Source organism: Orbicella franksi, chromosome 6, assembly GCF_964199315.1.
Source record: "Orbicella franksi chromosome 6, jaOrbFran1.1, whole genome shotgun sequence".
In the NCBI taxonomy this organism is placed as follows: domain Eukaryota; kingdom Metazoa; phylum Cnidaria; class Anthozoa; order Scleractinia; family Merulinidae; genus Orbicella; species Orbicella franksi.
The window spans coordinates 6,104,623-6,119,584 of NC_138150.1; the positions used below are offsets into that span (position 1 = coordinate 6,104,623).

Genomic DNA, 14,962 nt, shown 5'->3' on the forward strand with positions numbered 1-14,962 from the left:
GTGTCGTCGCATTGCCTGATTTTCTTGTGCCTGCTAGACTAACTAATAAAAAGAAAGAATCGGTTTTTTTGGTTAATGGGGGGTAGGGGGGGGGGGGGGAGGAATGGAACAGGCTCCCGATTGGGGTATACCTTGTTACTTATCCTCATCGTGCCGCGCAGGACACCTAAGGGGATGAGGGAAATTACTTTTTGTGCATCCTTTCTAACGTTAGAAATAAACGCTGCCATGAAGTCTCCACATAGAAAACATACGTCTTATTCTTTTCTGTCTCATCTCGTAAGAGTTGGAATAATAAGCAGCGAAAATTTGTGAAGAAATTCTAGGTTTGGTAGCCTGCATTGCAGGGACAACGGGGAAGGGATAGCCGAAGTACGCGAGGAAGGGTAACGACTTTCCCCACTACCTCCTCCATCTATTCCCTCTCACTCTCCCCGCCTGCCCCGTTTTACTCGTAACATCGACGAATTTACTAAGTCCTGGTTCATACCAGCGACATAAAAACAAGAAGAAGATCAGTTTTTTTCCCTTACGTCATTATGTATCATTCTGTTAGGCCTGGTTCACATTAGCGACATAACGACATCGACATAACGACATAAGGAAAAGATCAGTTTTATCTTTACGTCGTTATGTTCAGGCTGTTATGTTGCTAATATGTCATTATGTCTACAAGTTCACACTACAAACATAACGTCCTTTTTACGTCGAGATAACGTCCTTTTTATGTCGTTCGTGACGATATCGTTACATCGCTAGTGTGAACCAGGCTTTATGCTGCTATTATGTCATTATGTCAGGATGTTTACACCGCAAGCATAATGTCCTGTCTTAGGTCGTTAGTGTGAACTATGCTTCACAGACTGGGTCCAGTTGTTCGAAGGCTGGATAACACTATCCACCTTTTGATCAAGCCAGGCCTGAGGCCCGTTTCTCGAAGGTCCCGAAACGTTTTCGCACCCGGAAAGCCGTAACAAAATCTAGAACCTTATGATTACAGAGCTGTGTTACTCACATATTTTTAATATGAAGAGAGATTCTCTTCATACAAAAAGTTTCAGGCGTATACACCTCTCTGTTTTCAGATGCTGATTAATTAAAAATTGCTTTGTGGGCCCGAAAAGTTTCCAAGGCTTTCGAAAAACGGATCCCTGCTGGTCGTTAAGAGGGGGTTCAACAGAAGTAGGGAATACAAACATGTTCCCAGTTTGAAATAAAAATATCGGATCGCAACCATTTTTACAATTGTTTAGTATTTTTAATTACACAGTTTTCAACAGCGAAGTTTATATTGCTGTCCGTGTTACTTTATCAAATTCAAAATCAGGACTGATTGATGATTTGATATCCAACGTGGTTTTCCCATGAACAGGAAATTACACTAAATCTTTCAGCTTCACGTGACACTCGGCTTGAAGGCCGTTCTTCATAACGAAGAAAAAAATCCTGCTATTTCCATTGCAGTAATCGGTCACATTATGTTTGAAATAAAAAGTAAATTACGGCCTACTGGAAAACTAAAAAGCTGTATCTACAATATATATCAGAAACTTTTACAAATCTCCTTTCATTATAAAAAAGATTGTACAGGATTTTAAAAGATGGTCCGCCCCTTTGCTCTGGGTTCCACGATTTACTTAAGAACCTTTTTCTGCGCGGTTCCAATGTTACACTGGTTCACCTGGAGAAAAGAAAAAAAGAAAAACTGTAAGTTAAAGGAGCTACGTCACAGTTTGCGCATCTTAAAAAGTTTAGCCGAATTTTTCAAGTTCGTCGTTTGTAATCCGTGTTAATCTTCTCCATCCTTAACCTTCCTTGTTCCTTTATAGTTTATTATTATCTATTTGGTGTTTTTCTACCTCAGTAAACTACTATTTTCAAGTTTCCTTCAGTAGAAGTAGTTTTGTACATGGCCCAAATAACTCAAAAATACCGTGACTAAGCTCCTTTAAGTATTTATGTCTGACAAGGTTTGTTTTGAACGTTCAGAAGAAAAACAACAACAGATAGAATAGTTTTAAAATTCGAAGCAAAGGCACGTTTCCAACGCAAAAATGAGTTACTCTATCACTTTACCTTGGTGGCGAATCGTAAGGAACAAAGTGTCTCCTGAAGGGATTCTTCCTTTGGCGAAATATTTACAAACATCAAACTGTAGAGGGAATAAAATTTAATGATTAGGACAACTTCAGAGCAAGGATAACAGACTATCAAAATCAACCAAAATTTGAACTTTGGTGCAGTACACCAACTGATTTTATTCGCTCGTCATGGGGTTGAATTTTAATCGCTTCAAATTGCTTGCGAGATTGTCACGCGCGCAGGTTATTCTCGGTGGCGTGACACCACAAGCGGAAGACCTCTGATTGGTTGCGACTTTTCCCGCCCTAGAAACACCTTTCAGAGACACTGCACGTGACTCTAGAGCTACGTCATCAGAGGTCACTTGCACGGGGATGGAATGAGAGCGTATCTGATTCGTCTGTTTTATCAAGTTTCGAGGTTTAATAGGATAACTGATAAATCCTAATTCGTATATATTTTTTACCAGTCCTGTGTTGTCGCCATTTTGATTTTACCCATAACCACTACCCAAACAATTCTCGTGATTCTTCGGATGAATATTCCAGTTTCTGGTTAACCTGTACCGCCCGTAAAGTGTTTTAAAAATCTCGCTCCAGTGCTGAAGCGTAAGATGAAACAATGCACAGAGTTGTAGACAGATATTGCTCTTACTTATGTTTCTTATGGTTAAATAGGCCATATTCGTATTCTCGGTATTGGACTGGAACTAGCCTGCAAATGAGGCTAATGCGGGGAGTCCTTCAAATGTAAATGACATTCCCCTGCATAAGCCTCCATTTCAAGCCAGTTCCAGTCCTACACCGAGAATACGAATATGCTCTATAGTTTTTGAAACAGGACTATTCCAAGAGTGTGTAGAACTGTGCTACAAGCGTCTTGTATCAACATCTCACCTTTTACTGTTTCCTCCAAGAGAGTTTTGTAACAGGAAGGTGAGTTTCGAATTCCTGTACGGAATGTGCTGTTCTTTGTTGGCCAGAGCCATGATAACATTTCCCAAGTTACTCAAACTCTTGTTGATGTTCTTCGTTTCTCGTAGTCGTTCCCCAGTGGAACAAGACTGACTCAAGCGTTCAGAGCCCGCCAAGTCAATAAGGTTCAGAGTTCCTACAAGAGAACGTTGGCAAAATTGTAAGCTTACAGGCCTGGCCAAACGGAGACGTAAGTAGAAAACTTGCGTCTACTTACGACTCCGTTTGGTCAGGACTTGCTAGCACCTCTTAAAGGAGCACGGTCACGGTTTGTGCATGTTGAAAAGATTAGCCTCAATTTTTCAAATTCGTCGTTTGTAATCCGTGTTAATCTTCTTCATTTTTAGAAATCCTTGTTCCTTTATGGTTTATCATTATATCCTTGGTGTTTTTCCATCTTATCAAACTGTTATTTTCAGGTTTCCTACCATTTAAAGGTAATTTTGTATGTGGCCAAAATAACTCAAAATACCGTGGTCCGGTCAAAAGTCGGTTTTCGCCGCTCGGGAGATTGGTACCAAACTTTCAGCGTGAAAGCGAGGCTCGGGGGGTCAACGCGAGAGCGAGACAGGAACAAAATCCTTACAGTGCAAGGCAGGAAAGCAAAATCTGGAGAAAGGTTCATACGTCTGTTGGCTCAATGTATTCTATACCTTGGCATTTTTCACCAGTGAGATTATTTACGCCGGTAAGCTTTAATCTGAAGACGCTGTGACTCCGTGAGGATCGTTCATTGCACTGCGTGGCGGCTACAGCTCTGTTCTGAGTCGCCTTCTCCAAGAGACTGTACACCTGGAAAATAAAACACAAACACTTCCCCTTACTAACAGTCATCTCAAATTAGAGTTTCCCTTGCTGTTTTTTTTTTTAATAATCATGTACCTACTGGCCGAGGTTCGTCAGGTAAGGTTAACTCGAAATGCTGTGTTACGTTTTGTACAAGCCTCTCACTCGTCTTATACTCACACGCTCGTCACACCTTTCGGAGAGAAAGTGCAACACAAGGCTCGTCACACAAGTTTGCGTTTTGTAAGGTCTCAACAACCTTCCGTCAAACAACAATGTGTCACTCTGCATTACTAACCTGTGTTTCTGACGTGACATTCACGGTCTTGACGTTCGTGACTGTCACTTCGCACGCCCCGCCCGTGCTGCTTGGGTTCACAAGTTTGATTTCGTGTTTTGTATTGGCATCCCCTGAACCCAGCAAGTCTTTGATGGTTTCATTGTAGATCTCCAAGAAGCTGGCTTCAATGGCGTACTAACAGGAGAAAAGTAGGAATAAAAATGAAAGCTCATAAATTAAAGGTAAGCCTGGATGGCAATACCAGTGGGCCTTTATCTCCGAGTTCCCTTGTATGAAGCGAGTAAGAGTATTTCTACTCATTCCCAGTCCTGGGTGAAATATTTTTGGTCAATTGCAGAACATTTAGATCACCAGTAACCATCGACATATCTGGGTGGGGAGAGGCACAGTGAGAGGGAAGTGTTAGCCTGCAGAACAGGCGGATTAGCGGAGAAGACCGCGAAGCGTGATACACGAGCGCGAAGCGCGAGTAGTAAAGGATTTTTGTCGACTCGCGCTTCGTGCTCGTGTATCGTGTTTCGCTCACCGCCCTGCTAATCCGCATGTTCAGAAGGCTAGGGAAGTGTTTAGTTGAAGACCTCGCCGAGGGTTCAAACCCAGACCTGTCGATCTAGAGCACAAAATAAATAAATAAATAAATAAATACTACATAAATTACAATATTTAGAGAGGAAGCCACATCAGCCTTAGCTGGTTTTCGTGCGGGCCGAATTGGAATTTAGAGATGTTAGTTTTTGTGGAGGGAGAACCCGAAGAAAAACCCTCGGAGCAAGGCGAGAACCAACAACAAACTCAACCCACATTTGACACCAGGCCGGAGTCGAACCCGGGCTACATTAGTGGGAGGCGAGCGCTCTCACCACTGCGCTAACCTTGCTCCCCAAACCCTGACCATCACGCCAGCTCTCTCTCCCTATATAAGATTACACACTTCAATCGGAATGTTCGAAAAATCGAGGATAGATTTCTCCTAACTTTTATTGACTGTACAAAGTTACTTCGAATAAAAGGGAGGATCGAAAAATCGGGATTCCACTTGATTATGTTCAGCACGATTTTCAAGATGGTGAAAAGTTGGAAATGAAGAACACGCTAGGGTATTTCGTTCAAGTTCTAGTTAAACTTTTCACCCATTCGCATTTCCTTCTCTGCACTTTACCTTCATCTCAGCGTGGACATGCGACGAAACAACATGTTCTAATTGGGTGACATATTTGATAGCCAAGCATTTCACGTTTTTGATTAATTAACAAGGGCGCAACTTCAAGCTAGGCATTCCTCTTCTGAAATAAGTCGAAAGTTTTGCATTCAACGTTCAACTACACATAAGTACGCCGTTTAAACCTCAAATGTTTGACAGAGAAACTTGTCATCTTTGCACCCAATTAGAACATTTTTTTTCCGTCACGTGTCCACGCTTAGATGAAAACGACGGTTCTTAGCGCTGAAAATTTACTAACGAGCTACAAGCTTAAAATAGGTGAGATATGTCCAGAAATGTAGGAAGCAACGAAAATGGCAGATTTGACGAAATTTTGTTGACGATTTTGACGGATTTGGCGAAATTTGTGAATCTGTGGAAATTTGGGCGAAAGCGACGATTCTGACGAAATTTTGCCAAGGTTGTTGACAAAGTTATGCGAGTGAATAGATATGATCTGGCTAGAAGAGCCCCAAAAAGTTGAAGAATACGGCGAAAATGACGAATTTGGCGAGTGTCGATTCTGACGAAATTTTTGCTAAGATTGCTGCATAAAAATCGTCAAATTTGTCAGCTTGTTAGGCCCATCTCTGATAATGTAATTTGCATAAAAATCGTTAAATTCGCTAACATGTTAGGGCCATTTCTCATGAGATAATTTGCATAGACATGGCTGGCAAAAATTCGTCAAAATCGTCGACTTTGCCGAGCTGATTTTAAGCTGATTTTGCTTTGACGAATTTGACAAAAATTCGTCAAAATCGTCAAATCCATGAACATTCACTCAGTTCGACAAAATTTCGTCAAATCTGCCATTTTCGTTACTGCCTGCATTTCTGGACATAATGAAGTAGGTAGCCCAAACGTAACAGAAAGCGCGCCTATAATCGTTGCTCACCTGCCAGCCCTTTTCTTTGAGGTCCTGGGACGTCCGGAACACTTGTTCCATGGCCCTCGGAATCATTCCCTGTTTATCGTGGTCCGCAGTGTTCCCCTCCATGGTGTATGTTTTTCCCGAGCCTGTCTGTCCATATGCGAATATACAGACATTGTAACCGTCCAAAGCTGATTGAATCAACTGTGATATTTCACCGAACACATCCTCTTGACTTGAAGAAGGAGTAAACACCCTGTCGAAGGCGAATTCGTGCTTAGGGACGGCTTTTTTGGTTCCGCAAATACTCTGTTGGATGATAAAAACCAAACGTGAATATTTTGGCGAAAATATTTTGATGACAAGGAAACTAAAGTCTGGCTTTACCATCCTTTGAAGCATTTTGAAATATTTTAAACCATTTAGAAATACAGTCGAACCTCTGGTTGCGACCACCTCTCCTCAGCGACCAGTTTTCTAAAATACCAAAAGTTTTCAAGTCAGATCACTATACTTGGAACCTCTTGTAAGCGACCATTTCTCTTAAGCAACCGCGAACACTTTTAGAGCTAAAAATTTGAAATTTTCTTTTGTTTTTAACCTCCCGTAAGCGACCACTTGACAGATAATAGGGCGACGATAGCATAAGGTGTTGTAACATTATCGCATTCCTGGGTAGTGCAAGAGACGGAAATTTTTCAGTGGGAAGACAGGGTTTCTTTCTCGAAATTAACTTTTCATGTTAATAAAACATTTAAAACATGGGATAAGCCTCTGCAGTTACCATATGCTAATATGGCAAGATTTTGACCCAATATGGTCGAAGCTCTCGTAAGCGACCACCTAGGCTTGGCATTTTGGGTGGTCGTTTTAGGGAGGTTCGACTATATTTGAAATATTTGGAAGCATTTTGTGGTCAACAGTTTTGCACGTACAGTTACAAATGTTGGCTGCAAACTTGAAGGGAGGGTAGCCTGTAACCAGGCTCCTGATTGGCTTACAGGGCGTCCAAAAACGGGAGCGAGAAACGAGAGCAATTTGGGGAGGAAAAAATGGCTCAGTTTGCTTTGTTCTCCTAATTGTTTTGTGTCCTCGCCGGGAGCCTTTTCACGAGCTAAAGAAAAACGCGAGATTTGAAGTGACAGAAAGCGTTACTAGCGGCAGTAGAATTACAGAAGAGACCTCACCTCATTCGGCGACGTTGGTTCCACTACCAGTTCCCTCTCGTCCTGTCCAAAGGAAAACACGCACGGCCGCTGACTTTCTTCTGACGTCAGCATGGGCCGCACGCGACAGAAAACCCGGATGTTGCCTTTCAACTCCTGAATGGTGTTATGAAGCTCACGCCGGATCGTTTCTTCGGAACGCAGTTTGGATTCCAGACCAGCCACGTGTTCTCGAAGACCCCGTATCGTCTCTTCGAGTTTTGCTATTGTCTCGCTTTTTTGTTGACTTTCGTTGAGGATTTTTTCAAGATTGACCTTTTGGAAAGACGTCAATGGTGATATTTTGAATGAGTAGAGTTATTTGCTAGGGCGCTCATGTCCTTGTGAATGGAGTGAGACGCCGTCCACATTACGCCGGTGGAATTTGAAAACACAACAATCACCGGTCATTTTGGATTTGTGTTTGAGGAAAACTCGGTCACGGAAATCGCATGACTATCCTGACACAATCGTTTTCGAAAAGCTCCGTTTTCAAAACGTTTTCCGTCCAGACGAAAACGCAAGGCCGGAATTTTCAAATTCCTCCGGTTGGAAGAGCGTTTTCCAGAAAGCTCCGTTTTCGGGACGGATCAGTGTGGACGGTAGGCCCTACCACAGAAAAAAAAAGCTGCGTTTTCAAATTTCTCCGAAGTAGTGTGGACGCTTCTTGAGGGACCTGGAGACAGCTAAAACGAATTCGAGCTAAAACATTCTACAATGATGACGTTGCTCTGTAGAGATCCGTGCGTTGTCTCTGATTGGTTGTTGATTGCGCGCGAAAATTGGTACTCGAGCTACAACCAATCAGAGAAATCGCACGGATCTGTGTAGTTGTAGGTCATCGGCAGTACGGATTTTTTTTGTCGAATCTTTGACGTTTTTTACGCTGTTGATGAACGCGTTAAAAAGAGGACGCGATGAGAGGCGACTCGTCAGGCTAAAGTTCCCAAGTCCGTCGTTTGTAATCCGTGTTAATCTTCTCCATCCTTGTAACTTTATGATTTAAATTTATCTTTTTGGTGTTTTTCTACCTTAATAAACTATTATTTTCAGGTTTCCTTCAATTTCAAGGCAGTTTTGTACGTGGCCATTGGCCAAAGTAACTCAAAACACCTTGACTAAACTCCTTTTACGCGAAGGGAAAACTTACGGAGAACAGAAAAGACAATAAGAGAGTAAACGAGGAGTATATTGGGAACAGATAATGAACCCTATAGACAAAAGTAAACCGACCTTTGTGGCCTGTAACTCAGTGGTTATACCCAGGGAATCAGCCGTCATTTTCGCCACAGTCGATTTCAGGGCTATGACCTCTTGTTTGGAGATGTTCAGCTCATTTTCAAGCGAGTCTTTTTCTTGTTGTAGACATTTCTTGGCCCTTTTCTCAACTTCTAGTTCGAACTCGTGTTTCAGTTGAAGAGATCTCACTTCTTCCTCGGCGTTGGTGATTTTGAACTGAAGATCCTGAATCTTCGCTGTGGCCTTACAAGAAAAGGTGAAAAAGGATGGAAATCAGGACCGTACTTGGAAAACGCACAAAATCTACTTTTACGAATGAAAATCAGGGCTTCAGACAGAAAAAAAATTAAGACTGAGGCAAATGTCTATGAAAAAATTATGACCGAGGCAATTTCCATAGTTAAATTCTCTTCCTATGGGTAATTAGAAGCTTTTTAACTTTCCTCAAAAAAGGAACTACAGAAACGAAAAAATGGCTGAGGCAAGTGCCTCGATTTGCCTCATACTGGCTACGTTACTGAAAGACGAACTAGCTGATAAATGAGTTTACAAGGTTATCAGCGAATAAACAGCATAGTGAGAGAATAAAAGGATTGAGCAAGCCGATACGTGAATGAGAAAGGACGAAAAAAGTGAACGGAAGGAGGAGAGGAAGAAAGCACGGAATAGGAAAAGAGGGATAAAAAGAGAATTAAAGAGAGGTGCGTACGTCCGTTGTTTTTCTTCGTCCAGACAGTCTACTGTCTTGGAAAAGAGAATTATTTTACCTCTCAATCGTCCACGGAGTGTCCAGTGTCAATTACTCAGACTATCTATCTGTATATGGGGTTAGCGTTAACAGTCGATAGCGAAGTGCGAATTTTAGATTAAAAAAATACCATCGGATTCTCAATCAGCCTTTAATGGAATGAAAACAAAAATGTTATTTCTGGAGCGTCAACTATGAAAACGCATTTGGGGAAAACTGTGATATGGCTCTGGCCCAGTGTGCCCAAGAAAAGAAAACAAAAGGACACACAGAAGTAAAAGCTACCTCTTCCGTTTGTTGATGTTTGACTTGCACTGTACCCTCGAGTTGTTTGTTTAAAGATTCCAGAAATCCTATTCTACCCTGGTTATCGCCAATTGTCTTTGTCATGTCCTCCATGTAAGATTTGGACTTTAACATCAACTCCTCCATGTCCTCCAGTCTCCCTTTGTAGTCCCAAGCGGGCCTTTTCTTTCCTGACACAGAAAAGAGGAAAATTAACGTCCTTAGCGTATGTGAGTACGGATTCTTCAACCCGAAAAGCAAACAGACAATTCAAAGAAGACATTGGCTCTCGATGAAGGAATAACAAAAAGCGCAAAAAAGGTCTTTTCAATTAGTTTAAGGCTTTGGATTGCTTCTTTGCGGTTCCTTTGGAATAGAGAGGTGTACCCAAAAACAACGCATGTCGACGGAGCTGTTTGTATTTGAGTGACGAAATGTAATTGGTTTAGCTCTAACTACGCCACACGATTGGCTTAAAAAACTCGCGCCACTTTTTCAACCAATCAGAAGTAAAACCAAAACCAATTGTGACTTGTTCGCACACGTTTTCCCGCGCTTTGCGTCGGCTACATGTAATTACTTGAAGTTTTGATTGGCTCACTGGATTGCCCGTGTCCTTTGTGATTGGCTAGAGTGATTACTTTGGTTTGGTTTTAGGACACTCAATTGAAAATCACTCTCTAGAAGTATCAACGTGACGAAATCCGAACTAAAAACATCTGATAAAATCAAAGCTTTCACTTTTCTCCTTACCTGACGTATGAGACCAGAATATTCTCCCCCTTAAATGTGCGTGTTCATTTAGTGCCCTTTCGTCTACAAAACACACTGTAACATTCAGAAAGTTACCTTTTAGACCAGACAATGGTTCAGAGGTGGGCGCCTTGGAATGAACATTCCTAGTTGTACTTGTTGGTGGTTTAGAAGCTATAGTCTGTCTCTTGGTCGCGGAAGATAGTTGTCCTGCTGCTGGTCGAGCCTGTGTTGAGGTGGCAACTCTTCGCACAGTACTCGTTGTAGTTTGACGTCTTAAAGTTGCAGAGACAGCTGACCTAGTTGTTACTGTTTTGTCTTGTGAGGCAGACTTCAAAGAGGTTTGGGATGTGGATTTCTTCATTTTGGGCGGCGGCTGCAATGGAAGGGTATTATCAAAATGCCAACAAGTAACAAGTTACATAGCCTCCTCACGTTAAAAAAAAACAAACAAAAAAAAAAACAAAAACAATAATAACAACAACAACAAAAGCCGCAACTATGATGTACTAGCCTGAATGTTATTCTCAGTAGCCCACAAAATATTTATTACTTATTCCTTACTTAAAATTTCTTCTTACCCGTCAGGGAAGCAAAGGACAGAATCCAGTAGCCAGGCTGAAAAATCAGCTAGCCCCAGGAGAGTGGATACGGCTTTCTTTGCACTGTGCTTCTATGCACATGCTTTTTAAGCGCATCACATGATCTTTTGTGAGGGAGGAAAGATTGCGTGATACACCCAAGGATCACCTGTACAGGAGGCTACTAGTTACAAGGCACCTCTTGATGCTAATAGTCATATAGCTACTATATGCCTTTATGCCTTACATGCCTATAGCTGTGTCTCTCTTGTGGAATGCACTTCATGACAGCTGGCAATATGTGACAGCTGTCTTTGATGGGTACTAAATCAGCCAATATTCAGTAATAGCAGCAGGCAAAGAGATTTTGTAGTCAGGTGAGTGGATTCTGTCTTTCACTTGCCTATTATGACTGTCTTGAAGTGATTGCACAAACCAGTATTAAGAGGCCAACCTCTATTAGGTGACCGCCTCACATTTCCTAGAGGGTGGCCGCTTACTCGGGGTTTGACTGTGCTGTGATTGAGGAGTCCTTACCACTGATTTAGACTATCTTTCTGTGTTTTTAACAAGTAATATTTTGTGTGAGGTGGAGGACACTGATTGATGTACCTTAATGCTCCTTAAGGGACAGGAAGTAGCCTGTTGCTGTGGTACAATAGTGTGTCAAGAAAATGATAATAACATGTTCACAATTGATTGGGCGGTTTGTTGACACCACGACTGTAGCATGAATTGATAAAGAGTGGTTATAATGACTCATCAAAATCTAAGTTTTGGAATGTGCTGGAAACTATTGACAGTCTGTGTTCAGGCATTGATTTTTTGTGGTGGTGAGAGAGAGAGAAAAAATACGGATTTACAGACGACTCATCTAGCAATTGTATCAGGTGTTTCTTACTTTACCTCTCTCCCTTCACTGCAAGCAATAAGAATGCATGATCACAGGTTATAGTCAATTGTAAGGAATTTTTCAGATTGAATTGAAATCAAATTTCTCTTGTATCTTAGGTATGGAGAGAATCAAGAATTGAGTATGCAAAGTGTGGCATCTGAAAAGTGGTACTATGATCAAATTTTTACCTCTTGATTTTTTAGGTGTATCACATAGAATTCCATGAAAGAATAAAATTGCCATTTACCATTTTCAAATATCTGCATTAGTTCTGGAGATATTTAAGTTTGAAAAATGTGTAAAATATGCAAATGAGATGTCTGATGACGTCATACACTCAACCCCATATTATATTAAATATATAAATGGAGCTATCTTGGTCATTTTGCAGCAGAATCCATTGAAACTTGGTAGGCTAATTGTTCTACAGGAAATACACCTACGGCTGTAAAAAATTCTGTTCCCATGGCAACTCACTCTTTTCCAGTTCCCACCCACTTGATTTCAATATGTTAGTGATTTTCAGCTTGAAAAATGTTAAGCAAGGTCATGAACGCGACCTAACATATTTATATGCTTGCTGGATTGTGCATATGAGGCACCATTAGCAAATATCAAAATGGATCGCCAAAGGTGGCCAGAAAAGCTTTTAATATTGGAGAAGTCTGGAACCCAGTATGTTGCCATGGTAACAAAACTGTTAAGCTCGTATTGTGGAGCACATTTAGTAGAGTCTTACTGCAAAGAATCAAACATATCTGATACAAATTGGCTGAGATATCTTTCTTCATCATATTTGATCAAAATTTGGTTGAGTGTATGACGTTCCATCATTTGGCTAATTTGCATATTTTAAAAACTTGAATATCTCAGGAACGAAAAGAGACATTTGAAAATGGTGAACCGCATTTTTCTTCTCATACAGACTACTTGTTTATGTTCTAAAATGCTTTAGATAGGAGAGATGCGATTTTCGTCATAGTCCCACTTTAAGATAGAATACATTCTATTCAATCTTAGTCCTGCATACAAACCTCACAGTTGGGTGGAGCAGAATTAGTGAATGCCTGTTCACGAGGCCTCTTGACAGCTGATGGTGGTCTCAGTCTACTGACAAATTTGGGCTTGACCATTTGCCTGCTGGCCATGATATTTTGATCTTGAGTTGATAATGGGGAACGCTGAAGAAAGTAAAAGGGGGTTTTATAGTCAAACAGCAGTGCTGCATATACTGTTGAACCTTACTAATTTGAAGCATGGAGGGAAACAATAAACAGTTCAAGATGGCAGGGGTTAAAGATAGCCAATAGCAAATAAATTATCCAGAGGAGACTAATTTGAGTTTGTGTTTCAGATTGTGAGGAATTCATGATAACTGATTTCAAGATAACAAGGTTCAACTGCCCAATCATACATCAAGATAGACAGTTAGAACAGAACATGCATTAAAATTCATATCAGTCCTAAGAGTTTGATCAGACAACTTGTCATGTTGACTGCGAACACAGATGGATTTCCAGCTTTTGTTTCACACTTTGTTCGCCAGGCTGTTCGTAATGAAATTTTTGGCTTCATTTAGAAAAGTCTACTGGAAATACATTTGAAAGTTTGGGAGAATACGAAAATGCTTGCAAATAGCTCCAGTTTTTTGAATTCCCTCAAAAATGTTCTCATGATTGCAGCAGCCCATGTAAACATGCATGCATATATTTTCTGTAGTTTTTTGTTTCATGAAAGGCATCCATAATCTTCATGCAGTTGGGTCTTATGCACAGTGTAGTAAGCATACTAATTTTATTTGACAGTATTGAATGCAGAACTAGTTTTTATAAGTTTCAATTATTGGTTCCAGTGTGGAAACTGTATATTACAGTAACTTACCACTTGCACTTCGGTAACATCCATTTTTCACTGCTTCTAGTCTTGGGCTCAGTACATGTAAAAACCAATGAATGTCTAAAGAAGATACAAAGCAGGTTATGTAAGCAAACAACCTTATGGTAATTTTTTTTCACTTCACAGATTTTAACGAGGAAAAGATTTGTTTCATCAAGACACACTTCATATATCCAGTCCCTTTTCGATTTCTCTCTAATCATCAGCATTTAGTGAATAACATTATCAGTAAGCTAACGAACGATTCTTGGATCAAAAGATCGTGCAACGAGCGAGCTCAAAGACAAATGCACATTTCTTTGAAGATTTGGAATTTGTTTTGGTCTCATGATAATACCAAGATTATGAAAATAAGGAATAGAAAAATGAAATAAGATTTCAATTTAATAAGAGACGAAGAGTCGGTGGTGACTCAACCTTTCAAAACGCCCTGAGAGTGCAGGCATCACATTCAGACCACAACTGACCAATGCAACATGGCGGCTCGCCAGACAGAGTGCGAGCTTCATGTCAAAGGACTTACCAAAACGTAGGCAGGTATCCAGAAATGAACTCGTAAAAACTAACAACACGGCTGAAGAGAACTTATAAAACTAAAAGCTAAGGCGATCAGCAACCGCGTAAAAGTAGACACGTTTCTTCTTTGCAGTCAGTTCAAAAACTCGCTGAAGACGATAAACGAACTTTTCGTTCATGTGATTGGTTGTTTGGAAATTTGAACTTCCCGCAAACAGTGCAAGGAATTCTGGGTGCGAATGAATTGGAAAGAAAAAGAAACAAAGAAAATAAAAATAGAGAAAATAAAATGAAATAAAAAATTTCTCGATCAGAATCCTGATTGAATTTAAAAAGCTGTCGTCTGATAATGCGCTTAGTAGTAATTTTAGAGGCAACGCTCCCTGATTCTTTGAAAAACAGTTCTAAAGCAAACATCATAAAATAATAAACAACGGTTTCTAAATTTGGAATACCATATTAAAATAACCTCGTCTTCTTTAAAATTGAAAGAAAATCGCAATTGCGTTCTGGTCTAAGAGGTTTAAAATTTTGTTTATGAATGCGACGCCATGAAAATCTCTTCAGGCCGTGTGCGATTCACTCGGAAAAAATTTCCGCTAACGAGGGCTTTTGAAAAATGACAA

The 14,962-nt window shown here is 40.6% G+C and overlaps 1 protein-coding gene across 3 annotated transcripts; it reads right to left on the reverse strand.

The window, feature by feature from the left end:
* Window positions 1–97: 97 nt before the first annotated feature.
* Window positions 98–14,732, reverse strand: LOC145488956 (carboxy-terminal kinesin 2-like). Of its 3 annotated transcripts, XM_081467812.1 has the most exons (13): window positions 14,344–14,732; window positions 13,806–13,880; window positions 12,959–13,105; window positions 10,545–10,824; window positions 9,696–9,886; window positions 8,657–8,905; window positions 7,406–7,699; window positions 6,243–6,527; window positions 4,141–4,317; window positions 3,710–3,848; window positions 2,979–3,192; window positions 2,077–2,152; window positions 98–1,681 (listed from the first exon to the last, which is right to left on the reverse strand). In XM_081467812.1, exons 2-13 carry the CDS (start codon window positions 13,827–13,829, stop codon window positions 1,634–1,636), a joined length of 2,124 nt encoding a protein of 707 aa, XP_081323938.1. In that variant the 5' UTR covers window positions 13,830–13,880; window positions 14,344–14,732; the 3' UTR covers window positions 98–1,633. The 3 variants fall into 3 exon arrangements, with proteins under 3 accessions (XP_081323938.1, XP_081323939.1, XP_081323940.1); XM_081467813.1 differs by having other exon boundaries at window positions 13,806–14,732; XM_081467814.1 differs by lacking the exons at window positions 98–1,681; window positions 2,077–2,152; window positions 2,979–3,192 and having other exon boundaries at window positions 3,215–3,848.
* Between the last annotated feature and the right edge of the window lie 230 nt (window positions 14,733–14,962).

Excerpts from the sequence above, each read along its gene's own strand:
- LOC145488956 (XM_081467812.1), bottom strand. The coding sequence starts at position 13,829 with ATGGATGTTACCGAAGTGCAAGTG. Across the intron at positions 8,906-9,695 it reads AACATCAACAAACGGAAGAG|GCCACAGCGAAGATTCAGGA; the intron begins GTAGCTTTTACT and ends TTTTCTTGTAAG. Across the intron at positions 6,528-7,405 it reads AACCAACGTCGCCGAATGAG|AGTATTTGCGGAACCAAAAA; the intron begins GTGAGGTCTCTT and ends ATCATCCAACAG.